A 26,678-nucleotide genomic window follows, 5' to 3' on the forward strand; every position below is an offset into this window, starting at 1 on the left:
TTTTGAAATTAACATATTTTGTAATGTATTTTTGGATGGTCAATTTTCAATATTTTCAAGTTTTCATAGATCCGTCATTATTTTTTAAGCTTCAAACTTTATAAATAAATATAAAAAGATATTTTAAGACTTTCACAGAGATTTCCAAACCAGACTTCCCAATACTAATACTATTTAAAGGAAGGCTCTAATTTGATTGTTTAGAGCGTAGGCTCTATACAAACCGCACCCTTTTCAGAATTGCCCATGAAGGCCGGTAGAACGACGCCTTAAATTTCAGTGAGAGGAACGGTCACCAGGGAGTCACCATTTCCCCCCCTCTTCTCCCTGCAAATTCAGAGTTAAAAAACCATAGTAACAATGGCGGATCTCATCCTTCAATCGCCTGTGAACCCTAGATCAACCTCCGATCTTTTCGGTGACCCTCACGATTCTCAACCCCTCTGGTTCAAAAAGGAGGTCTTCTCTCAACAGGACTTCGATCCAGATGCCTATGTAGCTGATCTCCGACGCTTTGTTCCCCTCGAAAGCCTCAGAGCAGAGCTCAGAGCTCATCTCTCTACCCTAAAATCTGAGCTTGTTGAGCTAATTAACAGGGATTATGCAGATTTTGTGAGCCTCAGCACTAAGCTTGTCGATGTGGATGGTGCGGTTCTGAGGATGAGGGCTCCATTGAATGAGCTCAGGGCTCGAATTTCTCAGTTTAGGGCGAGCGTTGAGGCTTCTTTCACTTCCCTGAGGGATGGGTTGCAGAAGAGGGCTGATGCTGCAGCTTCGAGGGAGGTTCTCGAACGCCTTCTTGATACATCTCATGTTGTCTCCAAGGTGGGTTTTATGGTTGCTTCTTTGATCTCTGTTTCTTTGTTATTGTCATAATTTTTCGGATTTGGTGTGAGATAACTGAGATCTGAATTGAACATGAGTTGTGCTTGGATAGTAAATGGGTGTTCATGGATGAATTATTTTGATTGGTTGTTGGATGGACGTGATTTAATAGTGTTTTAGCGGATACTTTCTAATGTTATGCATAGGTGATAGTTTTCTTGGCCTTAGTTTGCTTTTGATTTTTTGTCAAATTTTCCAGGCATTTTGGTGCTGTATTTTTTTTTTCTTTTTAATTGAGTGGCATCAGTATAGATTTGGATCAAGTTGCATCAATATACATCTGAACAAATTGGAATGGGAAAGTTCATTGGGAAATATGTCTACTAATAGAAAAAGGCCTTTCACTTGGGTGATTTAAATGAACTGGAGGATAGGAGGCAATGAATTGGAAGAGATTGTCCAAGTGTGATATAATCCAAATCAGAGGCCAATTTGATCTGTAACAGTAACATAATTTTGAGTGGATTGATGAATTGATGGATCCTTTGGCTTTTTATCTTACTTGAAGTTAGTTAGAGACGGGGCACAATAATGGTAATTTTTTGAAGTTAACACATTTGTTTGATAAATGGGTATTCATTTTGCAGGTTGAGAAACTAATTTTGGAGTTGCCAAGTACTCCAGCAGACTGGTCGAATCCTGACATAGCTCCAACTAACAAGAGTTTATTTAGCAATGATGCATCTTTACAACCTGTTGAGCATGGGGCAAACCTGAGAGAGACTCAAAGTATGCTTTTGGAGAGAATTGCTAGTGAGATGAACCGGCTAAAGTTTTACATGGCTCATGCTGAGGTATGTTTTTCTTATTCCCCTTAAAATTTGGTTGTTATAAATGTTCTAAGTTGTTGATCTTGTTAAGTAAGTCTATTTGATTCACGAGACAACACCTAGGGCTATTTTTTTCCTTTCTTGCTTCATTGCCCTCTTCAAGTGGTTCTCTAAATTTAATTGTTGCTTTTGATAAAAAATACGCGATTGTTGCTTGACTCAGAGTTTCTCTGCATAATAATAGTTAGTAGTAGTGGTGGTAGTAGTAGTCATAATACTTATAATAAGGGAAATTTATGAAAGTAGATTGTTGCTTGACTAAGAGTTTCTCTGCATAATAATAGTTAGTAGTAGTGGTGGTGGTAGTAGTCATAATACTTATAATAAGGGAAATTTATCAAAGTAGCCACTAGAGATGAATTGTTCAACATTTTATCCATTTGCAACTATTCAACTCACAATCATGTTTTTCTTATAGGTATTGTGAAATTAAATTAAAAACTATGGGTAGAATGTCCAACAGTTCATCTCTTATGGGTATCTAGATAAATTTCCCATTGATGATGATGATGATGATGGTAATAGTAACACTACTACTAATAATAATGGCGCTGGAGGCTCGCAACCCAATCGAGCCATCTTTGGACGGAGGTCATACGACACAAATATTGTTCTGGGAATAGCCATTGGACTCCATAATGCAAAACTAGTGACCAGATCTTGGGTTTTTGGAGGTCCGTTCTTTGGACTAGAGAGACGTTCCTCAGCCGCATTCATTTTCACCGTATGGAGGGGACACGGGTGAAATTTTGGACTAATATCTGGATCGGCCATACCCCCCTTAGATATCAATTTTCCAATCTTTTCCTTTTAGCCCAGGAGAGCCAGTCCTCAGTCGCTAATAACTTCAGTATAACTGGAACCCTCAGAACTTGGAGGCCTATGTTCAAGAGACCCATCTTCGATCACGAGTTCAAAAACCTTTCTTCTTTGGCTGCAAGCCTACACTCCGTCTTCCTTCCTTCCTCGAGGGAGGACAAAATTATTTGGACCCCCTCGGTTACATGTATTTTCTCAGTGGCTTATTTTTTCAGCACAATCACTGCCCCTCCCAACCCTCAAGCCCACCTCCTGCCTTAGCTTCCGAGGCTTGGAACCCTTCTATTCCTTCAAGAGTACAGGTGTTCTCTTGGATTGCATTGCACGAAAGATTGTTGACGGTGGATCAACTACAAAGAAGAGGGGTGCAACTCCCAAACAGATGCAACTTTGTTTGATGGAGGAGGATTCCAACTTTCACCTTCTTCTCCATTGTGCACTCTCTAGAGCAGTTTGGAGGTCCAAGCTAAGCTTGTTTGATTGGGTATGGGTAACCCCTTCCAACATCCCTCAGTTGTTTCAAGCGTCTCTCTTTACTCTTTGGCTCAAGGCTGGAAGGCTTCTTTGGAAAGCTGCGATCTCAGCTACCGTTTGGGTGTTGTGGGCCGAGAGAAATAATAGAATCTTTTGGGGTGCAAGGTCTTCGACCAACCAGATGGTAGAGAAAATTAGGAACCTAGTAACTTTTTGGGCCTCCAACCACACTCTTTTCAAGTTCTCTTTCTCCACTGACGGCTATAACAATTGGTCCAACCTTTTATTCTTATCTGACCTCAGAACCTTGAGGGCCTCATGGTGGAAACCACCTGAAGTGGGAGCGGTGATACTTAACTTGGACGGTTGCTCCTAGCCAACCCTGGTCCCTCAGGTATTGGGGGGCTCTATCGCTCTTGTGATGGCAGCACCTTGCTGTCCCTTTCGCTACCTATCTGCTTTGTAGACTCCACTCTTGCTAAGGCTCTGGCCCTTCTGGAGGGCCTTTACAAGTTAGACCACACCTAGAGTCACAACGTCGTGGTGGACGGGGACACCAAAAGCATTATTCGCTGGGCATCCAACCGCTCATCTTGGCCTTGTGATGCATTATAAAATTTACCGGCAAACACCACCGATAAAAATAACCGTGTCTTAGAGAAAAGTAAAAATCAAGAAGGAAATCATAAGAAGAAAGAACAAAACGTACTGATACGAGTATTCCGGCGTGGGCCCATAAGCAAAGGAGAAGAAATAACACCCACAAAGGGTTCTCTCTCTCACTCTACACAATCTCAAAGATCACTTTTTTTCATTCATAAAATTGAATTCTCCCTGTTTACAATGGACGTTCCAGCTTTTATAACCCTATTGCCTTCAATCCGTCTCAATTCTTTTCCTTCCCATGAGATACATTCAAGTCCACGTGCCTGTCCACAAGATAGGCACCACCTCTTCAAGTTTAAAAGATAAATGGTAACTACCCTAATAAAAGCAACTAAAGATAATAACTGTTTATAGGAGACGGACGCACTTTCTATCTCAACTAAATATAATAATTACCCATAGGAAACGACTTTCTAAAAAAACCTAACTCTTTCTAAAAAGATTTATTCTAACTTTCCTAATTAAATCCCCATGTAGAAAATACAAACACTTTCCTAAATTATAATTTTATAAAAAAAAATCCCTACTTTTCTTATTTCTAAAAATTGATCCTAATAAAATAAAAATAAAAATTCTACCCAATCTCTAAAAATAAAATTAACTCAACCTCGAGTTTTAAAATGTGCTAAAATCAACTTTGTATTAGTGCCACGTTTTCAACCTGAATTTTGGAAACATGATATTGCGACTTGTGGGTTATTGCACTAATCTAAACATGTACTGAAATCGATAAGCCCTTGAGGATGGGTCATCGTATATGTTGTAGGGTATTTTTGACACGGTTGTATCCCTGGTACGAATAATGAAGAAGCCGGTGGTGACTTAAACCCGCAGGCACCAAAATGCCTGTGGATTGCAGAAACCCTGATTAGAGGAAGCCTAATTTTGAAAGGATTTGACAAAGGTGTCAGATTGACCTCAAAAAGCATAAAAGGGTGGTATACGATGTTTTAAGAGTGCCCACCAAATTTCATCCCAATCCAATCAAGATAAAGCAGATCAGAGTGAAATTTACATTTTGTAGAACCACTTTCTATCATGTTGAAAGGTACCTCATAACTGGAGCTATACTGTCAATGTCTCAGATGAGCATCAGACCACCGCCATTGGATCCAGAAGGCCCAAAAACCCCCAGATACCAATTTTCAGCTTGTTTGACACTTTTGGACCATCTTAGGGCAACTTACCCAAAATGGGTGGGTTTTACACTATTCATATGATGCTTCAATGAATCAGTTTCCATTTTTGGAAACTGCTATTTTCAATTTCGTGATTGACTTCTAAAGCTCATAACTCACTTATTCGGAGGCCAATCGAGCCCAAATTTGGACACGTGGTAGATCTCATCGAGCGCACGTTTTGATATAAGATATGTCTCGAGTCGATACCCAGATTGAGAGAAATCGTAGAGAGAAGTTGCATTTCGAAACTCATGCTTTGCAATATTTTTAAAGAGCGATATCCACCCATTTGAAGCGTCATATCTCGAAGTTCCGGCATCCCGATAACTTCAAGAATGGGTCCGTTGCAATCGTCGTACAAAGATCTTCAACTTGAGGTAAATTTTGCACATAATTGAGGACCAGAAAACACCCAATTTGAGTCCGAAAGAAGGTGGTACTTTTTTTGGTGGCCGGAATCCCATTTTCTGGTCATCTCCCCAATTTAGAAAGTGATCATTTGGCATCCAAAATGACGGATTTTTATTGTAAAATGATCGCAATAACTTTCCCTTCGATTTGTTATAAAGAAAATGGCTAGAAACAACAAGAAATGTGTATGGGTATAAACTGGCCCGCACATTGGGCGATAAAATTTGCAGTGCCTGGTTCTTGGGCTTCAATCTTACTGCCAGGGTAAGGGGATCTCCCCATTGAGCTATCAGGAAAAAAAGAAAAAAAAATAAAAGAAAAAAATATTATGGCGACTCCATTGGGGATATGGAAAAAATATTATGGCGACTCCATTGGGGATATGGCTTTATGGAGAGGTGATTGCATGCTTTGAAGTCACACAGTAGAAACTGTGGTACACCTCAATTGGGGAGAGTACTTTACGGTGTTGAGTTTAGAGTGATGGTGCTCTGTCACTGCGGATTTTGGAGCAATGGTCCTCCTTCACTGAGGATGTTATGAAGAGGGACATGATAGGGGCTATATGTGGCAAGGTGTCATGCTGCAACCCCATGGGGATATGTAAGAACAGGAAGCAGTTTATAGTCATGCAAACGATTTGTATGTCGCACAGTTTAATGTCATGCTACAGGGACGTAAGACCATGACACTTTTACCCGTAATGACCTGTAGGATAGGATCAACACGTCCATCATTTGAGAGTGAGTGCCCAGAAGGGTTTTCACCACATTCCATTTATTTTGGCACTTTTGCCTTTAGCGCCCTTACATGTTTTCACTATGGCCGTCTTTTCTCTTTTCTTTTCGACATATTTTACCCATGGTGGCTTTTGGGGTGCACACCATGTCCCTCATTTCTCTCTTTTTTCTTTTTTCCCGATAGCTCAGTGGGGAGATCCCCTTACCCTGGCGATAGGATTGGAGCTTGCGATCCAAGCGCTGCGAATTTTATCGCCCAACGCGCTGGTCGATTTATACCTAGGCTCGTTTCATGTTGTTTCCGACCATTTTCTCTATCACAAAATCGAAGGAAAGGTTATTGCGATTATTTTACAATAAAAATCCCTTGATTTGGATCAAATGATCACTTTCCAAATTAGGGAGGTGGCAAGAAAATGGGATTCTGGCCACCGAAAAAAGTGCCTTCTTTCCGACTCAAATCGGGTGCCTTCCTGACCTTGATCATGTGCAAACTTTACCTCAAGTCGAAGCTCTTCGTACCACAGTCGCAACGGTCCCATATTTGAAGTCATCCGATGCCAAAACTTTGAGATATGCCCCTTCGAATGCGTGGGTGTTTCTCTTTAAAAATCTTGCAAAGCATGAGTTTCGAAATGCAACTTCTCTCCACAATTTCTCTCAATTAGGGTATCGACTCGAGCCATATCTTATATCAAAATGTGCGGCTCGATGAGATCTACTACGTGTCCGAATTTGGGCTCGTTGGCCTCCGGATGAGTGAGTTATCAGCTTTGGAAGTCAATCCCGAAATTGAAAAGAGCAGTTTCCATAAATGGAATCTGGTTCATTGAAGCATCATGTGAATAGTGTAAAACCCACCCATTTTGGGTAAGTTGGCATTGGGATGGTCCAGAAGCATCCAAACGAGCTGAAAATTGGCATCTGGGAGACTTTTGAGCCTTTTGGATCCAATGATGGTGGTCTGGTGCTCATACGAGACTTTGATAGTATAGCTTCAGTTATGAGGTACTTTTCAACATGATAGAAAGCGGTCCTGGGAAATGTAAATTTCGTCATGATTTGCTTTATCTCGATCAGATTGGGATGAAATTTGGTGGGCACTCTTAAAACATCGAATACCACACTTGCATGCTTTTTGAGTTCAATCTGGTAGTTTTTCAAATCCTTCTAAAATTAGGCTTATTATGATCGGGGTTTCTGTAGACCACATGCATGAGCTAAGAACTTTTGATGACTAATTTAATTTCATTTATGTATTCTGCTTTGAGTGCTTCCTTTTTTCGTTTTTAAGGGGGATTGGGATAGAGGTTTGTATGCGAAAGGGACTAGAGCAGAATTGGCTTGTTTAGGTACCGGTGTAGTGTGATGTTGTTTTTCATTAGGGATGTAGGGAGAGTGATTAGGGGCTGGGAAGACGATAGAAGTTAAGAGCAGAGGGGGAGGGAGAAGAAGGTGGTTTGGACACGTTGCAGCATGTTGGATGTTGGGATTAGTGGAGGAGCTGTCAAGATCTCCAGAGGATGGATGGGGATTAGTGGGAAGAGACATTGAGGAAGGGTGGGGAGGTAGGAGATGAGATGTTGGGGCTGACACCTGGGGGTTATTAGAAATTGGGGTTGGCAAGGGTGGCGGATGGAGAGGGGTGATGATGGCTGTAGAGGGGGGAGAGCAAGGGCCATTAATTAGTGAGGGATGGGGGTCAGTCGAGGACACGGGCTTCGAGGGTACCTTAAAAGGAGTGAGAGCCACCATGTGAGGTGGGGGGGCATGCAAGCCAGAAGGTACAACGGACGACACCACAGTAACCTGGGTACTTAATGTTGGGGGTGGTGGGGGGTAACAAATGTCAAAGTATTCATGGGAATACTTTTGACTAGGCAGCAGATGGGAGGAATATGACCGGACGTTGGTGGTCTGACGGCCTAGGGAATGATCAGTGAGAGGTTCCTTACCTCGGTCTGGTTGAGGGCGGGAATCTCGGGACAATGGGTGGGAGGAACTTACACTGCCGGGTAAACAGTGATTATGGTCCTTGGTGGGAGCGGTTGTGGTAGGTCTAGATACTAGATTTTTGTTTTGGTGCAAATTGCTATTGTGGTCCCTAGTGGACTTGGGAGCAGCAGATGGGGGCCCCTGAGTACGGGAGTGTCCACTAGGTTTTCGTTGGACCACAATCCAACCTTCGTGGTCTGGCTGGGGGCGTTCATGGCGATCCAGGCCCTGGACTGTTACAGTAATTTTGTAAGAAAGGCCATCAAAGTGCAGTGAGAGAGAACTGGGGATAAGGTTTGCTGATTCAGTTGATGTTAAGATGACAATTTTTCCCAGAGCAAGAAATCCCATGGACTTCCAATGGACAGATAGGAATTGTCCACAACTGTTTGCTCGGATTTGAAAGACCTTGGTAGACCAAAAGATGGAGGGGAATTCCTTCTAATGTAACCCAAAATTTATTGATTGTTGGGCTCCCAAAGAAGGATTCCATTTCTGTAGGGATAATATCCGACCTTTAAAGCTTAAGGTGGGATTGGGAGGAATAACCAGTTTAAATTTGTCTGGAAATGAGATGAGGTACTTACCATTTGAAAGAAGCCTGCAAATGACATGAGGGTTGCTGAAGACAGACTGTAACGACAAATTAATCCCTTTGATGTCATTGCGCTGAGGTTGGAAAGTGCCTATAAGGGAGTTTTCTAGACAAGAGAGTCACTCAACAGCGTCACTATTAGGGGAGAGTCAGGTGTGGGGTTCAAGGTTATGGACTGAGATATGATACTCGGTGGTTTGCGATGTTTGTGATTGCCTAGGTTGGAGGGGGGTTTGCTGGGGTGGAAGCTACTGTCTGGGCAAAGGTTTTGGGATATACAGTAGCAAGATGCTCTTTACCAGGGAAGAGTGCGGTCCGGTTTTGAGTAGGGTGGGTAGCTTCTGCTAGAATGGGGGGATTGGGCTAACGGTGAGGTGGTGGGGGACGATGTGGTCTTGCTTGATGAACTGAGAGGTTGTTGGGATGAGAGTACTGGGTTTGGGGGTGATTAACATTCCTGGTAATGGGGTATTTACGGGGTAAAGGTCTTCTTAAGGGGGATGGTGTTTGATGGAAGATGGATGTTGAAGATGCTGATGGTGACTGCTATTGGGGTTCTGTGGATGGCTGTGGTTCGCAGGTTCTCTGTGATGGTGGTTAATGGTAGGATTCTGTGCGCTCAACTCATTGAAGTTTCGGTAGGTGGGCTTTGAATATCTGATGTCTTTGGGGTAATTGGAGGAGTAATAGCTGTAGTCTCACTGGTGAAGACGTCGTCTGTGCAAAGAGGGGCTGCGTCTAGAATGAAGATACATGTGTGGACTGTAACCACCTCGAGGAGAAGGATTGTGTCTAGAACGAGCCTTCATGCGAGGACTATATCCTCGATGGGGAGGAGGAGAATTGTAGCTGCGGTGAGGAGGGCTGTATCTTCCCCTCCCCCTCCCTAAGCGACCGATCCTCATTCTCAAGCATTCAGGAAATTTTTACTTTCAGGGTTGGGTATTTTCCAGAAGTGCTTCCTGTTTTTTGTCGTCAAATATTCTTGTAAGCTTTCTCTGTTGCTTTTTTATCTCCCCATCGATAAGAAAAGTAGATATCCTTGCTGCCTCAAGGATAACTTCTCTCCTATGATCTTGCTCTTTATAAAAAATAGGATCTTCATCAAAGATGATATCACTTTCATCTTGCTCTTCATCAAATATAGGATCTTCATCAAAGATGAGATCGCTTTGGAATGATAAGTCCAATTCATGATCCAAACCAACTGGTTCTTCATCAAACTTCACTAGATCACATTCCCGACCATGAGGAACTAGATCACTCTTCTGATCATGAGGCTTCCGATGAAAAGCATTAGTATGGATCGGGTTCTCGAAAATAGCATCTGACTCACTACCGCCATCATAGTGTGTCGTAACTAGTTTTTGTGCCAAGCGCAGGGTCAGCTCTTCTACTTGCCTTCTCAAAATTTTGTTTTCTATCTCTCGGAGAGTTTGGAGGTTTCGTTTGTGTTGAATGAGTTGAGTCCTGATACTTGGCCATTGACCTTGTCCACGAGCTATGAGGCCATTCGATAAACACCACGATCCACAAGGATCGGCTACGCTCTGATACCACCTGACGCAGTATAAAATTTACCAGCTTTCAAATTCGAGATTTCTCAAATGGTTTTTCTAGATTTCAGTGAGGGATGCATGCTTTGTGAAGAATGTTATGATGAGGGGGATTAATATATCTGATTGGTGTTATTCTTAAGTTTTTCTTTTTTTTCTCTCTCTTTGATAATTTACCAGATATTCTAAAAGAGCAATATACATCTAGCTGTTTTCCATGCGAGAGCACCAGGGATTGTTTTTTTTTTTTTTGGAGAGTGGGTGGGGGGGTGGGGCAGGGGGCATGGTGGGGTTGGGTGTTCAAGTCACGAAATTCTCTGCGACACTTCACTCCTTGTAAGCCCATTCATCATCTCCTTATCTCTCTTTAAGTGGTGCGGAAGGAGCTGCATTGATATTTTTGTAGATTTCCATGTCGCAAATGGAAAAAGAGTTAATATTGGAAAAATTTATCTTTGCTGGCTCGACTTTAACACTAAAGCTTCACAAATGTGCCATCTTCCATTAAGTGAATCATTTATGCGAGTAGGGGTTGGGTACTTATGCGTTCCTTTGTTGAGTGGTGGCTGGTGAGGTTGGCACCTGCATTGATAAGTTGATGGTCTGACAGAAGTTTTTGCATAAGAAATAGGGGGTTGAAGATTGTCATGATCTCAAAAAAAAAGAAAAAAAAAGGAAAAAAAGAAAAGAAAAGAAAAGAATTGTCACGGAGGTTTTGTTGAAAAAGAAAAAAAAAGAAAAAGAAAAAAAAGAAAAAGAAAAAAAAAAGATTGTCATAATGGAACGATTGATGTATGTGCACAGTTTTGAGAATCTAAACTAACCAATGCATCATCACTGCATAAATACACAAAATCATGTGTTTGTGCATTCATACATGCACATCTATGTTACATTGACATGGCATCGTGTCTCCGCGTCCAACATGGACACCTACATCTCAGGCAGGTTTGACACAAGCTTCCACATAAGAAATAGGACTTTGAAGCAAACCTCCACAGCTATGGTCATGGAGGCACCATTGATGCTATTCCTGAACACATGTATGTACCTAGTTTGGAATCCAAACTTAGCAATGCATACATAAAACTATGCATTCACGCATAAATACATATATTACTATGCTATGATGACAAACACATCTGTCCACGTCCAACACGGGCACCAAAGTCAGACATGCCAGCCACAGAACTGGGCTTTATAATATGACATGTCTATATGACATTGAGAAGGGGTTTGTTTTTTTTGGGGGGAATTGGATTTTAAGGAACTCCAAGTACTTTATTACTAATATTCTTTAAAAAGTTGAGCGGACCTAGGTAAGCGTTGGAACACGTTGTGTCATTGGCATGCAGATACATGCCAACCTTGGACTGTATATACATGCAGTGTATCACGCATGCATGTAACGGATGTAAATGGGTCTGCATAGCATACTACATGTATTAGTCCCCATCTTCCTTTCTCTGTATTGGATGGTGGATATGAACCTTTTTCTCTGCTTGAATGGAGAATGGTGGAAGGATGTTTTCCCTCACACTGCATGTCTAATATGGGCATGGTAAGTCTGGGCGCTCATGTTTTGTATGGTTTGAATTGTCCTTGCATACTTTGCTTTCCTCCTGTAATTGTTCTGATTCAATATTTTCCTTTTTCATCTATGGAGTTCATCTGCAGCTTTGGTATTCTAAGTGATAGTGCATATTTTATCACTTCGTATATCCTGGTTTTGATAATTCTGATTTGTATTTGCAATGTCTCTCTAATGGCATCCATAATATCTTATTTCTGCACTATATTATGGCAGTACAGAATCTTCCCTTCATAGCAAACATGGAGAAGCGGATTCAAAGTGCTGCTTCATTATTGGATAGTAGTTTGGGTCATTGCTTTGTTGCTGGGCTGGAACACCGAGATACAAGTGCAATCTATAACTGTTTACGTGCATATGCTGCTATTGAGAATACCGCCAGTGCAGAAGAGATTTTTCGTTCAACTATAGTGGCTCCGTTGATTGAGAAAGTTATCCCTCATAACCCTTCACGGGAAGTTGCTGAGAGTTCCGCTGATGAGCTTGGAGATGATTATCAACAAATTAAAAGGCTTATTGAGAAGGACTGCAAATTTCTATTGGAAATTGCTGCATCCGGTGCATATCTTGTTTCTTTTCTTATTTTCATCTTGTTGTGGTTTATTATACATTGAATGGCCTATTGGTTTTGTTTATTAATTTTTATGTGGAATGCTTACCAAGAATATTGTTTTTATTCTCTTTACTGGAACTTTTTCATATGATTTTCAGCCAATTCTGGACTGCACGTGTTTGATTTTTTGGCCAATTCGATACTTAAAGAAGTGCAATCGGCTATCCAGAAAGGCAAACCAGAGGCATTATCTGCTGGGAAACCAACAGAATTCTTGAGAAATTACAAAGCAAGCTTGGATTTCTTGGCCCATCTTGAAGGTAAGACTAGTCCATACTTGAGAGTATTAATTTCGGGATACAAGTAGTAAAATAATTTGCTTTTTTAATGTTTAGCATTGGATTTGATATTATTTGCTTATAACTTCACATTGTCATGTAAGGCTACTGCCCGTCCAGATCTGCTGTGTCTGAATTTCGATCTCGAGCTGTCTACATTGAGTTCATTAGGCAATGGAACATTGGTGTCTACTTCTCTCTGAGGTATTTTCTCCATATTCTTGCTAACAAGTATACAGTTTGCATACATCAGGTCCTATATATTGGTCACAGTAGTGAGCTACACATTTGATTTCATGTTTCCTTAGATTTCAAGAAATTGCCAGTGCTTTGGACTTGGCATTGATGGTCACCACTATTACAGTAGTTGGCAATTCACATCTTAACAAAGGCAATTCTCGGGAATTGACCTTAAATCAAAGTGTGCAGCTTTTGGAGTGCTTGAGATCCTGTTGGAAAGAGGATGTTTTTGTCCATTCTCTCTCTGACAAGTTCCTTCGGTTATCTCTGGAGCTTCTTTCAAGGTTGGTTCTTCTTTGCATGCCTGATTCAGTCTTTATCTTATTCGTTTGCTCTTTTGGTTTTAAACACTCATGTTTGTGCTTTCTCCTCAAAGAAGCATTCATGTTTGTGCATACAATGCAGGTATGCAACCTGGTTATCAGTGGGGCTCGCTGCCCGTAAGGGTAATGCAGCTACTCAGTCAGGTAGTGCAAGTACTCATGCTGGTAATACAAGTTCACATCCTGGGGGCGAGTGGGCATTGGCTGCAAGTCCAGAAGATTTCATTTATGTAAACTCCAACTCATATAATCTGTATTTATTCATTGCATTCTCACTCATGTTTCTCTGTCTTCTTGTTCTTTTGAAAATTTCAAAAGGTTTTTTAATTTAATCTTTGCTTAGTATGCCTGGCATAAAAATTATGAGTCTGAAAATTAAGCCTGTGTCCGGGTCATTTAATTTGTTGGGGCATTTCTTATGTTGAATATTATCCTAGAACTATGGTTAAATGAGTATAACAAAGAAATCTTTACTGCTAATGTGTAATCATTAAAACGAGTAGTTCTGACTTTTTATTTTATTTTATTGGGAATACTGTGGAAATATCTATTGTCAACCAGTAACCATCCTAATTCCAATTTTCTGCTGATTGGTAACTCACTTTGGTCCCTTGTCATGTCGCCGTTTATTCAATTGTTTGTATGCCATGCTTGTTCAATAATCAGAAGTTGGAGAAGAAAATGTGATACAGTGGAACTTGAAATAGTAATCTTCTTGTTCACTAATGTCATTTAATTATTTTAGCTCCGTTTAATAACGAATAAATCGGTTTACTCCCCTGCCCATTTAGGAGTTTAGAAGGAAATAGCTTGTTCCTCTCCCCTATTCTAGAGTATGAGCCTTAGAAGTTACACCTGCTTATCCTTAAGTGCATTTTCTGCAATGATAGCTTATATTAGGGTTAAGAACAGTTTGTGACGTATTATCTTATGTCTAAGTTAATGTTAATCTCTCTTATTTCTTATATTTCTGGATCGCTTATGAGATATTGTCGGCAGTTCTGTTGGCTTTCTCTCATGGTGGCTTATGGTAATTTTTACCTTTGTAAATATGGTCTATGAGGTGATCTATATCCTCTTTGCATGTGCTACATTTTTAGCAACTATTTATGTGGCTTCGATAATTTTCAGGTGATGCACGATGTAGATATTCTGGTTACTGTGGTAAATGGTGATTATATGGAGAATGTGCTTCAACTTCTGTCTAGTTGTTCAGCTGATGTACTTTCTCAAGTAAGGCAAAGCATTTCATCGGCTGGGAAGAGATTGGTGGACTTGGTACCTAGTATAATGGATACGATGATTGAAGGACTTGTGGAGAAATCTGTTGAGGTCAGTGTCAACAGTTATGTTTTCATTATACAACTATTGATCCTCATCAAATTATCCGTTTCAACGATTTGTCGAGCAAGGTAATTTGATAAGTATGGTTCAAATAGGTGAAGAGAATTCTGTTTTTGAGAAACTTTTGCATCACTTGATCTTAGTTTTGATGAGACCACAGAGATTTACTACTAATGCATCGTGTTTTCCTTTTTTTACAAATGGATTCAATTCTTTGGATCTTCATATACACTAATCACCTTGTGCAGCGATGAGACATAAATGGCTTCTATTGCACTATCTTGGAAGCTCAAGTCCTTAGAAGTCAGATGGACTGTGCAGAAGAAAAAAAAGGCTTTCATTAAGTTATGAAAATTGAACTCTGGAATGAACCAATAGGGTGGCAGGTCTGGTGAAAGCAACCTATTTTCCAGATCATAACGGGCTTGGTCAGCTTTTGAGAGTATGGCAGTATTTTAAATGGAAAATTATCCTGTAGTATCTGTCTATAACTTGTTTGCATATAAAGAGGTTCTCAATCATCTGATGTTAAAAAATGGTTGGGAAATGGTTATTCTTCTCTCAATGTCCGTCCAATGTGGAGAGAACCTTCAGTGTGGGAGCAATTGTCAACTGTTCATTCTTAGCTTTGCATAATTGAGGGAGCTATTTATAGCCTGTTTGATGTAAGAAAAAAGTTTTCTAAGGCATCAACCTTGTACTATAGAAGTAAGACACACCTCAAAATCCATTAGAAAAGGTTATTCAGATGCTTGAAAACCCTACAACAAATGATCTCGACTTTGAGATGCATGGATATGAAAAAGAATTATTTGAAGTCCTAAAAATAATTCGTCTTATAACATATTATCTAGAACATCCATTTTCAAGATTTTCAAGTGTTTATAGAATTGTTCGATCTTTACTATTTTATGAGCTTTAAATTTCACAACTAAGAGTGGTGATGAATTTCATAATTTTCATAAATTCCATAATTTAATAATACTACTATACCTATTTATAATAATAAAGGAGATGCACAGAATTCTACAAACTATTGAGGGATCAAACTAATGAGCAACACTATAAAGTTTTGGGAGACAGTAATTGAGCAACACCCACAACATGAAATGAGTTTATAAAAAATTAGTTTCGGTTCTATACCAGGGAGGTCAACCATTAAGGCCATTTCCCTACTTGAGCAATTGATTGAGGAAGTTTAGGGAAATGAGAAGACCCCCACATGGTCTTTATTGATTTAGAGAAAGCATGCAATTGGGTACCTAAAGAGTTAATTTGGTGGGTGTTGGTAAATAAAGGAGTCTCTAGAGGATTTATTGACATGGTGAGGGATGTGTACGATGGAGCTCAAACCAGTGTAAGGACAGCTACTAAAGAGACAAGTGAGTTTTCAGTGACAACAAACCTACATCAGGGGTCAACATTGAGCCTATATCTATTTAGTTATTAATGAGTCAACTACACATCTACAGGATGAGGTACTGTGGTGTACATTGTTTGTGGTTGACATAGCTTTGATTGACGGCAACGTAAAGTTAGAATTTTTGAGGGATGCTTTAGAATTTAAAGGTTTTAAAATTAGCCAAACTAAGATAGAATATATAAAATGCAAGTTTAGTAATAGTAGCAATAGAAACATGGAATTAACTATGATCGATGGTCAAGAAGTACTTGAAAGAGATTATTTTCGATATCTTTTATTGATAATCCATGAGAATGAAGAGATTGAGGAAGATATCACGTGTAGAAATAGAGCTGCGTGGACGAAGTAGAGATGTGATCATCAAATTTCAATGAAACTGAAGGGAAAGTTCAATAGGACTGTTGTACGACCAGCCACGCTTTACAAGACATAATGTTGGGTGATCAAGAAACATATCCATAGTAGAATGAGTTTAACTGAGATGAGGACATTGAGATGGATGAATGGCAAGAGAAGAAAAGGTAGAATTAAGAATGAATACATTCGAGGGAACTTAGGGGTGGCTGCAATAAGCGATAAGAGGGAAAGTAGACTTATATGGTTTGACCATATGCATTTCAACCTAGAACAACGCTGGTTAGGAGGGGCGATTTGTTCAAGTGGAAGGCTATAAAAGGGCAAGGAGAAGCCCAAAAAGACATGGATGGAAGTCGTGAGAATAGATATGGTGACATATGGTCTTACTGAGGGTATGACCCTTAATAGAGTGGAAAGGTGGAACAAGATTTGTGTAGCCAACCCAAAATAATTGAGATGAGGCTCGGATGATGATGAATTAGGGGTGGAGATAGATTTTCAAGCAATCATAGGGATTTTGGTGCCAGAACTCCATGTTCAGATAACTTTTGGATGTGCGTGTTACTTTGGTTACATTGATTTAAACAGCGGTCCGCCCAGCACCTAGGCGGGCGGCGTGGCCTGGGTGCATCGCCCAGGCTTGGGTGGACCAACTAGGTGGGCTGTCCCTAGGCGCCTAGGGGGGTACTTGTTTTTTTTTTGGATTATAAAAAATGAATGGATATGTTTTTTTAATACAAAATCTAGACCTAAAACAAGATTACTTGACACCTCTTAGTCCTTTTTGAACCTATGCCTCCTAGGTTCTTGGCGGCCTAGACCTCCCTGGCTGCCTAGGCGCCGCCCAATGTTTTTTAGAACATTGTTTTGTTATTTAAAATTAACACCTTTTACAAACCGCATCCTTGATATGAACATGTACAATAGTGTCACCCTTTTGAAATGCTATAAGCCAAAATTATCAAGACCAATCCCAAGTGCAACGTACGGTGGTCCTATCTAGTCCAAACCAGTTTGACGGGTCGGTCCAATAGATTGGACTGGTATGAAAGAAAAGCAAATTACAAAAAGGAATCTAAAAGATTATCAAAGCAGTCAAAATGGTATGACTCATTGGATCGACCAATTTTGGCCGGTTTTAGGTTTTTCGCTTTGTTCATCAAATCAGACCTAATTTGGGCCCACTTCCTAATTCAACTAGTTCTGTCTTTATGACATTGTGATGAACTAGTGTTCAAGAAGGCGGATTTGGCTGCCTAGGTGGGTGACTAGATACTTGGGCAGCCTGCACATAGGGGGGCAGGGGTGCTCTAGGCCCTTGACGATGATATTGGGGGGTTGTGTTTGTTACTAAACCCCCTTGTGATTGTGCAGAACATTTGTTTTTATTGAATAATATTGTTTCACAGTTTTGTGTGGGTTAGTTTTTCGTGCAGTACAAACTTAGACATACATGACTTTGAAACTTGAAATTGAATAAATAAAACTTTAAATTAGTGAAAATTAGTCGAAATTCCTCCATGGTGCAACATTATAGTCTCAATACCCATTACATGTCAACATGCCATTACAAGTCAAAAAAGTCACTAATGCCAAATTAAATATAAAAAGGAAATCACCCAAAAATTTAAAAAGAGGCGGCAGTCAAATAGAAAAAAATAAAATAAAATTACCTTTTTTTTAATTTTTGGACAATCTAAGGAAATAATAAAGTAGAAAAAAACCTAGCATTTCAATAAGAGCCAATAATCTAAAATTAAAAAGGCAAAATAAAATAAAAAGCAAATCTAAACCGAATATTTGTAATTATTTATAGATGTCACCAAATCCTAAACGAACAAATGAAATCATTTAACTTTCAAAACCAATCAAACTTGGCTCGAATCAGACCTTTGGTTGTCGAAAGACCTCTTTTGCAACCACTGCAATTCGCATTCTTGCAAACCCCTCTGCCGAGAGAGAGAGAGAGAGAGAGAGAGAGAGGAGAGAGAGAGAGAGAGAGAGAGAGAGAGAGAGAGAGAGAGAGAGAGGGATTCGTTGTGGATTGTCCTTGGGGTGGAGGTGAGAGATATATATATATATATATAGAGAGAGAGATTCGTTGCGGATTGTCCTGGGGGGGGTAGGGGGGTGGAGGCGAATTTTTGTTCAATATTTGCCAGTAATTTCAAGGAATAGCTTACCAGAGACCGATACAATAAGGCTACGAAAAGCTTATGAATACCTTTTCACAAGGAATACTGTTAACCTTTAATGTGTGTTTGTTTGTGTCGTTAATTTTGACCAGTAGATTAGAACATGATAGATATTTTACGAAGTGGCAAGGGCATATATATTATGCAACAATAGGATATGTGAGATGATTTTAATGGTAGAAATATATCACAGACAATTACCACCAGCTTCTTGGGAGGCATGTGGGATTTCTTGTGAGTTAAAGGAAAGCAAAGATTGAGAGAGGGAAAGGGGAGAAGGAAAAAGGAAGAGGAAATTGGTTACCCTCTTTCTCAAGTTACCTGCAAATTGTTCATTCTTATTTTATGTGATACATGATTCCCTCAGTTAAATCTCTAAATAACTCCCTGTCATTTTGCTGACATTATTTGTAAAACCATTTACAAGTTCACATTTCTAAGGTGTTTATCATTGGTTCCCCCCCCCCCCCCCCTTCTTCCAAAACAAAAAAAAAAGGTGAAATTTGTGTTACTTTGTGGATTTACTGGTACTCTTTTTTTTTTTTTTTTTTTGTGGTGCAATGGTGAAGGTGTATTGCATATTTACCACATCTAATATATGTTTATGCTTTCTAATGAGTTTTTCAGGACTTGAGGCAGATTAAGGGGATACCCACTACATACAGGATGACTAATAAACCACCACCTGTTAGACATTCACCTTATGTTTCTGGCGTTCTGCGGCCCCTTAAGGTATTCTTTATCTTTTGGTACATGCCTTTTCTTAGGATGTCTTGATGTCTTTTTTGAACAGTTTGAACTGTTAAAAGGATGTCTTGATCTATCAATTTAGCCCTGTTCATATCTGCCTTGTTCATGTCTAACTTAAAAGTAATCTGGGCAGCCTGCCATAATTTGGACCTGAAGCGAAACTGAATCAGTTTATTATCAGTAGGAAAGATAACCTGGAATGAACCGACCCATTTATAGCTGTGTGATTGAGATAACCCTGTTACAATTTCTTTTGGTATCATTTTTCTCTACTTTCTTTGCTAGGTCCTTATTGGTTCTTTCCCAAAATATAGTAGTTTTTTTGGGAATCTTCTTTTTATCTTTTGTTTTGAAATATCATAGCATTTTTAAAATCAAAGTAAGTATGAAGAAGTTATCTGCATTTTATAGCACATACCCTTGAAGTCCTAATTTTCTTTGCAGTTAATTGACTTAGTCTGGGAATAACATATAGGCTTTTCTAGAGGGAGAGCGCGCTGCATATTTGGCAAGCGAAACCAAAAGCAAACTGATACATGGTGCAGCTGAAAGGATTACAGGCCATTATTATGAAATAGCATGGGATGTTGTCAATGTGGTTGGTTTTCCAGCTTTTCATTTTATATGAATTATACTATCATTTTAGGTTACCACTTTAGTAGCAGACATCATTTCCAATTCATCTTTACTTTGCATAAACTCTTCTGTTGATGAAATAATGGCCTGATTGAATAGCAACGGAGGACAGAGTCCTCGCTGCAACGGCTCAGGCAAGGAGCTCAGAGACGAGGTGGTGCGAGCTCAGATGCATCTGACCACAATATCTCTGATACTGATAAGATTTGCATGCAGTTATTTCTTGATATCCAGGTAAAACTTAGCTATAAGAGAAATTTCTGGTTTCTGAAGTTTATCATATCAATAGTGCTATAAAAACTATATACTTCTTTTTGGTTTCATCATGGCAATTTCAATGTCTTTTGTTACTTTCATTCTTGTCAAATATCAGAAACTTCCTTTGATAATTGCAGCCTTTTTTGTCGATATACAAGTTGATGAAAAGCTTCGTCTTATAGTTGAAGTAAGAAAAGATGGACTGCTAGGCTACTTCGACATTGTATAAATGTAATAATGCAATATACAAAAAACATTGAAATGATTTTTTAGTCAGATGATACGAACAACTTATGCTTGGAGAATTTCCAAATTGAGAACCTAATATTCTGTATATACAGCTTGCATAATCCTGGTGTTAAAAAAATTACACTTCTTTTTGGTTTCATCATGGCAATCTCATTGTCATAACATCCAGGGACTTACATTTTTGTTGAATTTCAGAAAACACCTTTTGATAGTTGCAGCTTTCTTGTTGATATACAAGTTCCTGAAAAAACTTAGTCCTGTATTTGGAGAAAGGATAGAAAGTCAGATGATGCAGAGAAGTTATGCTTACTGGTTTTCCAAAATGAGAACCTTAATATTCCTTATATACAGTTTCCATAGTAGTGGTATTAGAATTTGGTGCTTGATTTCTTTATAGTACAGTTACTACAGAAAAGGTTTCATTTGAAGTACTTTTGTTGCTCTGGACTTTGAATTTTTAAGCTTTTTGATTGACACTTTTGGATTTTCACAATCCATCCATATACATTATATTAAAATAATATTGTTATAAAAGGAACTGGGTGCTTCTTTCCTTCCCCCCTTTTTTTTAATAACTGGCTTTTATATCGAAATAATTCACTTTTCTTCATTTTCACTTCTTACTCGTTTAGATTACGTTAAAACTGTCTGTTGTTACACAGGCCTTGGTAGTGGTACAATGCTCTTTTACTGATCCTTCGTCAATAGTGAACTATGTTAGCCTCCAAGAAAATGGATGTCTTAACCCTCGCTATCCCTTACGGATTCGCTTTCCTCATGACAGAAGAGGAAACTGCATCCTCCAATAAGAAAAAGGAACGTCTTGTCTGTAAATGCATAGGGATTTTCCAGCATCCTAGTGAGCGAACCATGCTCTCCTTCCCCTAGGAAAAGGCTACTCCTGCATTCCATATAAGGGACTTTCTATTTAAAGGTGAAAATTCAATGGATAGTAAATCTTTTCCTTTTCCTGGTTCATCATAAAGTCAGTGATTAAAATGCTAACACTCGTTTAATGCATGTACATTGTACCCTAGAATACATTGATCATCTTGATTGTGGTCAGTTTGCATTGGTTGCATTGATGGGAGCACCTGTATGTAGTCCATGAGTCATGCATGCGAGCATGTCAAAAAAGCATGCATCAAGGCATAATATATGATCATTTTGTAGCATATTATCTCTTTCTTTGATGGCTTTAGGTTTCTTATCTTAAGCTTTCCCTTGTTGCCAGGAATATGGGAGGAACCTATCCACTATTGGAGTTCAAGCAGCCGATATTCCTGCATACCATTCGCTTTGGCAGTGTCTGGCTCCTACAGATATGCAGACGAACATCAGATTTTAGTGTATTTATTCTGTCATACACCACTTTGACGTTGGGTAGATCACTTTTTGAGGTTGCAATGCATTCGTTGAGGCTGTTCTTTCTCCTTTTACTGATAATTGTCATGTCTTGATGTTGATTTAGCATTGCTGGTCTCTCTCTCTCAACACACACACACAGCAGATGACAGATTCTAGAGAAAGCCTTCTGAGATAGCCACATGAGGTAGCAATGCTATATCTGTTCATTCTCCTATTGTGGGCTGATAAGGGATATCAGTAATGCATTAGTGTTAAATACCTTTACTTGCCATCTCTGTTTCTCTTTCGAACATTGCATCTCTCTCTCAAATTTTTATCCACAGGGCCTATTTGCTTGTTGATTTATGAATTTACTGTTTATAGGGACTATGAAATACGGGCAGGCCGATTAATTTGGATTTCTTGAGAGACATGGGATAGAATAGGAATGATACGGAGAATATTTATTTGGATTTCTTGTAAAGATTCAGTTTGAATTTGACTCCATGAAAAATTCCATCCCCTATTGCCTGTAACTAGGGACTCGGGTCTTTTTCCGTTTGTGGCTTTTTTTTTTCCTCATTTGGTTTTGGGCAAGATTTTGAATTTGTGAATGTTCGAACTCACCAGTTATTAATCATCATAATTATTAGTATTTTTTCAACTATTTAGTGTCGGCTATACAATTCCTAGTTTGCTATTTTGTTCTAGGTATTTTGCACGCACACTAGTAATTAGTGTGAGTGCAAAATACCCACAAGCATGTGACTACAAAGATTGACATAAGTAGCTATGATTACATACCACGAGAAGGGTGTTTTTAGCTGGTTAAATAATAAATATGCAAAAGAATTGTATGCTATGAGAAACTATTTATCTGTTATATGGGGGTCACAATTATTCCTAGCCATTTGATGTGAAATTGGATAGGTTGGGTAATGTCATAAAGTTCGAGAAATTGTTTTGGGATTTTGAGCCTAGTCAATAACACTCTAACGACCATCCCTCCATTTGAAATCTGATGGACAACAGTGATTTGTGTTCTTTTTTATGCAAATAGGCTATTCTTTTACAATTTCTAAATCGGTGAGAGAATCACTTTTAAAAAATTTCTTCGTATCAATTTATTTCATTTTTCGTGCCTAGTATAATACCATTTTCGGTCTGATGAATCCAACATTAGTTGACAATTATAAGAGACTAAGAGAGATCACTTATTTCTTTTGCCAGTACCATTGACAGTCCAACTAAAATTACTTGATTGGGTTGATAGATTGAATTCTCCGTTTGCACAAACATATCATATCAGAATTTCATATTGGGTCTTGAGCGGTCCATCTGAAGATCTCAACAGGAACATACGCACTAACATGTTGATGGAGTTCCTTTCTATTTTATTTTTTATTCTTCTGATAATACTTTAGAGAGGCAGAGATAACTCTCACGTATCTTTCATTAACGGAGAGAAGATGAATATACAAGGGGTTATTACATATGACAGATGACACGTACCAATCTAAATGGGTAGTGTAAAGAATCTCAAAGAATATATTTTAATTAATATATATCTTTTAATATCTCCTTCAAACTCAAGGTACCTTGAAAGAGAGCAGCTGGAGTTTGGATAATGGATAATAAGTAGCGAAAACGTGTTTTAGTGTGAGTTGGTTACTTGGTGTGTTAAGAGAACAAAAAGAAGTGTAATTGTCCCTTGTAAAACATGATTGTGAATAAAATGACAATCAATTTCAATGTGCGTCTATGAAATACATCATTGTGAGCTATTTGAGGGATTAGAGCTGGAAACACCCATGTCTTGGAGTTAGCAAGATAATCTTAGATTCCATGTCTTGGAGTTAGCAAGATAATCTTAGTTGTAGTAGAAGCAAATGCACGATATTTAGCTTCGGCACTGGATTGAGCAACTATTCATTGTTTCTTGCTTTTTTAGAAGATACCAAAAAAAATATGATATCCAGTGGTACAACGATGATATGTAACATCACCTACCCAATCGGCATCAAAATCAGCTTGCAATTTTGGTTTAGATGTGAAGGAGAAAAGAAGACCTTGAAATGGAGTGCCACGAAGATATTGTAAGATCCGAAGTATTGCAGCATAATGAGGTGCAAACATAAACTGATTGACAATATGAACGGCATGACTGATATCTAGGTGAGCACAACTCATTGAGGGAATAGGGGTAGGGCCTCACACATCAGAATCTATAAGTTCAAAAGGTGACTTGGTAAGAGTCTCACTATTAGAGAAAGGCAATGCGGCGGGTTTTGCCAACTTACAACTAATGTGGTTATGATAACTATCAGTTTGTATTGACTGACTCTAACTTTTCAGAAGATATAAAAAACTTAAGACAAGAAAAAGAAATATGACCTAATCTGCTATGCCAAATAGAAAAAACCGAGGTACACTTGTTCTATCACAAAGAAGTCCCAGTACTAAGTAAAGCACCCGGTTGTCGAAGAATATGTAGGTATTCCAAGACAAACAAACGACCAACTTTATGGCGTGCCCCAACTTGCTTCCTCGTCAAGTGATGCTTCACAATACAACCAAATGAAGAAAATAAGATGTCATAACTTTGATCACATAATTGAGCCACATAAATCAGATTTATAGAAAGATGAGGTACCGGGAGTACATCAGAAATTGAGAATTTGAGGGACAGTACCGACATGACTTACAGATATTATTGAGTTATTAGCCGTACGGATGGGAGAATGGTTGTTACAGTAATCGATACTTAGGGAGATTTAATACGCAAGGAATAAAAAGGAGATCATAAGAGTTTTTCTTATAACAGATGATATATGACCTGTTTGATGACAATCTGATTAGATCAGCAGCCGGAATGCGTACAAAGGTCACGCTGATCAGTAGTCAGAATGCGAACAGAGGTCACGCTGATCAGCATCCCAAATGCAAACAGAGAACACGCCGATCAGCAGCCAGAATGGCGACAGATGTTCCGCCGATCAGCTGTAGCAGTTTTCTTTACAATCCTCAAAATCAAGACTCGCTTATTACTGGAGATTCACCTTTTGAGTTAACCTTGCTATGATGCCATGATAATGCTTAGAGGCAGAGAAAACTCTCGTGCATCTTTCATTAACAAAGAGAAAATAAATATACAAAGGGTTGTTACATACTACAGATGACAAATGGCACATACCTATCTAAATGGAAAGTGTACAGGAAATATACCAAGATCAAATTTGTACATATCTCAAAGAATCTCAAAGAATATATTCTGATTAATATGTATCTTTTAACACTTTTCTACTTAGCAAGTGGCAAGGTAAAAATGAAGCAAAGTGGCACCAATTTTGGGAATCGATATTATGCAATACAATTTGCAACGTAGAATATAAAGGGAAAGTATATAATGAGACTATTATATTGTGGTTTGTATAAAGCCGAGGCTATAAACAATCAAAGTAAAGTGCATCTTCAATAATATTGAGAAATGTGGTTTAAATACCAGAAATCTTTGTGATAGCTTTAGAATATATTTTCATCTCTAATTATAAAAATTTAAAGCGTTAAAAATAGTGTAAATCGAGCAGATCAATGAAAACTTGAAAATCTTGAAAATTGGCGGTAAAAAAATGCATTACAAGATGCATTATTTTCAAAACTTGAAATCCATTTTATTCTCATGTCCATACATCATGAGGTCGAGTTGATCAATTTGAAGATATGGCATCAAAACAACCTCTTCTAGTGAAATTTTTGAGGTGCACCCTATTTGATTGTTTAAAGCCTTGCACTTATAAAAGCTTTTTCTACTTACATTTGGTATAAGATAGTCACAATTAATTTTTTGATCAATAGATGTGAAATTAGGTAGTTGCATTTATTTTATTGACTAAGCTCAAAGTTTTGAAAAAACTTTTCAAACTTTGTGACACACCCAAGCCATCAGATTTCACATAGAAAGGTGATAAAAAATTGTAAAATTTCTATACCAAAGGTAAATGGTCTCATTCCATATAAACCAAAAGAAAAATTGACAGGTTCCTTAATGAGAGTACATCAACCTTATCTCGATCGTATTTATACTTGAATTCAAATGACTAAAATCTCATTTCTTGCGGCACAAATTCGCATTAAGTCAACTCAATTCATACAGTGGGCGAGTTTTATTGATGGAAAACTTAGGATGGATCCAAGTTGTTTGTATTTTAATTATTAATTAATTGGTGAGGGCCCCATATAACTCTTAATGTATATTTGACAAATGCGTAGTCATTGCAATGTGTTAGTATTATGGTATATCTCAAATGAGGGCATATGAGACTAATTCCCACTACGATCCCACTTTTTTTTTTTTTAAAAGAAAGAGAACAAAAAAAGAACACAAATCATGCAGTGGAGGGTTTTTTTTTTTAATTGTAACTATGTGGCCAGATTAGAGAAATGATTGAAATATTATGAAATTTGAGATTGTTTCAAAAAAGACTTCGTCACAAAAAACTCACACTAAAAATTTGAGTCAAAGAGATTCATTTTCTTATAATGAGTTGTATTTTAAGTTTTTAATTTGACTATAAAATGGATGTAATGAACAATAAATACTGAAACATGCGATATCTTTTTTTTAATATTTGTGCATATCTAATAAAAAAGAGATGATTTTATGGTACCTTTCTATACCTATATGTGTAAGAACTCAAAGGATGGTCATTAAATTTGATACAGATATCTAGAAAAATAAATTCTACATTTGTGTAATAATTTTTCTAGAGATTTATGTCAAATTTAATGGTAATCTTTTTAAAATCTTATATACATAGTGAAAGGGGGTTTTTAATATCATTATTTAGAAACCAAAAAGCCGATTTTCTACAAATTAGGATTTTTGAAATCTTTTAATATCCGATCTTATCGAGGCCGAATAT

The 26,678-nt window shown here is 38.4% G+C and overlaps 1 protein-coding gene across 28 annotated transcripts; it reads left to right on the top strand.

Moving 5' to 3' along the window:
* The first annotated feature begins 298 nt into the window (after positions 1-298).
* On the top strand, positions 299-22,420 carry LOC18438175 (oligomeric golgi complex subunit-like protein). Of its 28 annotated transcripts, none has more exons than XR_016057559.1 (15): positions 299-825; positions 1,473-1,679; positions 11,965-12,301; positions 12,455-12,616; positions 12,739-12,838; positions 12,943-13,158; positions 13,280-13,427; positions 14,329-14,529; positions 19,144-19,248; positions 19,711-19,864; positions 20,002-20,136; positions 21,072-21,343; positions 21,644-21,758; positions 21,881-21,961; positions 22,141-22,420. XR_016057559.1 is itself a non-coding variant. In XM_088869546.1 (13 exons), the coding sequence occupies exons 1-12, from the start codon at positions 361-363 to the stop codon at positions 21,755-21,757; spliced, it is 2,313 nt and encodes a 770-aa protein (XP_088725672.1). In that variant the 5' UTR covers positions 299-360; the 3' UTR covers position 21,758; positions 21,881-22,420. The 28 variants fall into 28 exon arrangements, 3 of the variants coding, with proteins under 3 accessions (XP_088725672.1, XP_011624936.1, XP_020525431.1); XR_016057552.1 differs by having other exon boundaries at positions 19,742-19,864; XR_016057554.1 differs by having other exon boundaries at positions 19,742-19,864; positions 21,194-21,343.
* The last annotated feature ends 4,258 nt before the right edge of the window (positions 22,421-26,678 follow it).

The sequence above is a fragment of the Amborella trichopoda genome, chromosome 6 (assembly GCF_054954075.1).
Source record: "Amborella trichopoda isolate Santa Cruz 75 chromosome 6, AtrichopodaSantaCruz75HAP2 v2.0, whole genome shotgun sequence".
In the NCBI taxonomy this organism is placed as follows: Eukaryota; Viridiplantae; Streptophyta; class Magnoliopsida; order Amborellales; family Amborellaceae; genus Amborella; species Amborella trichopoda.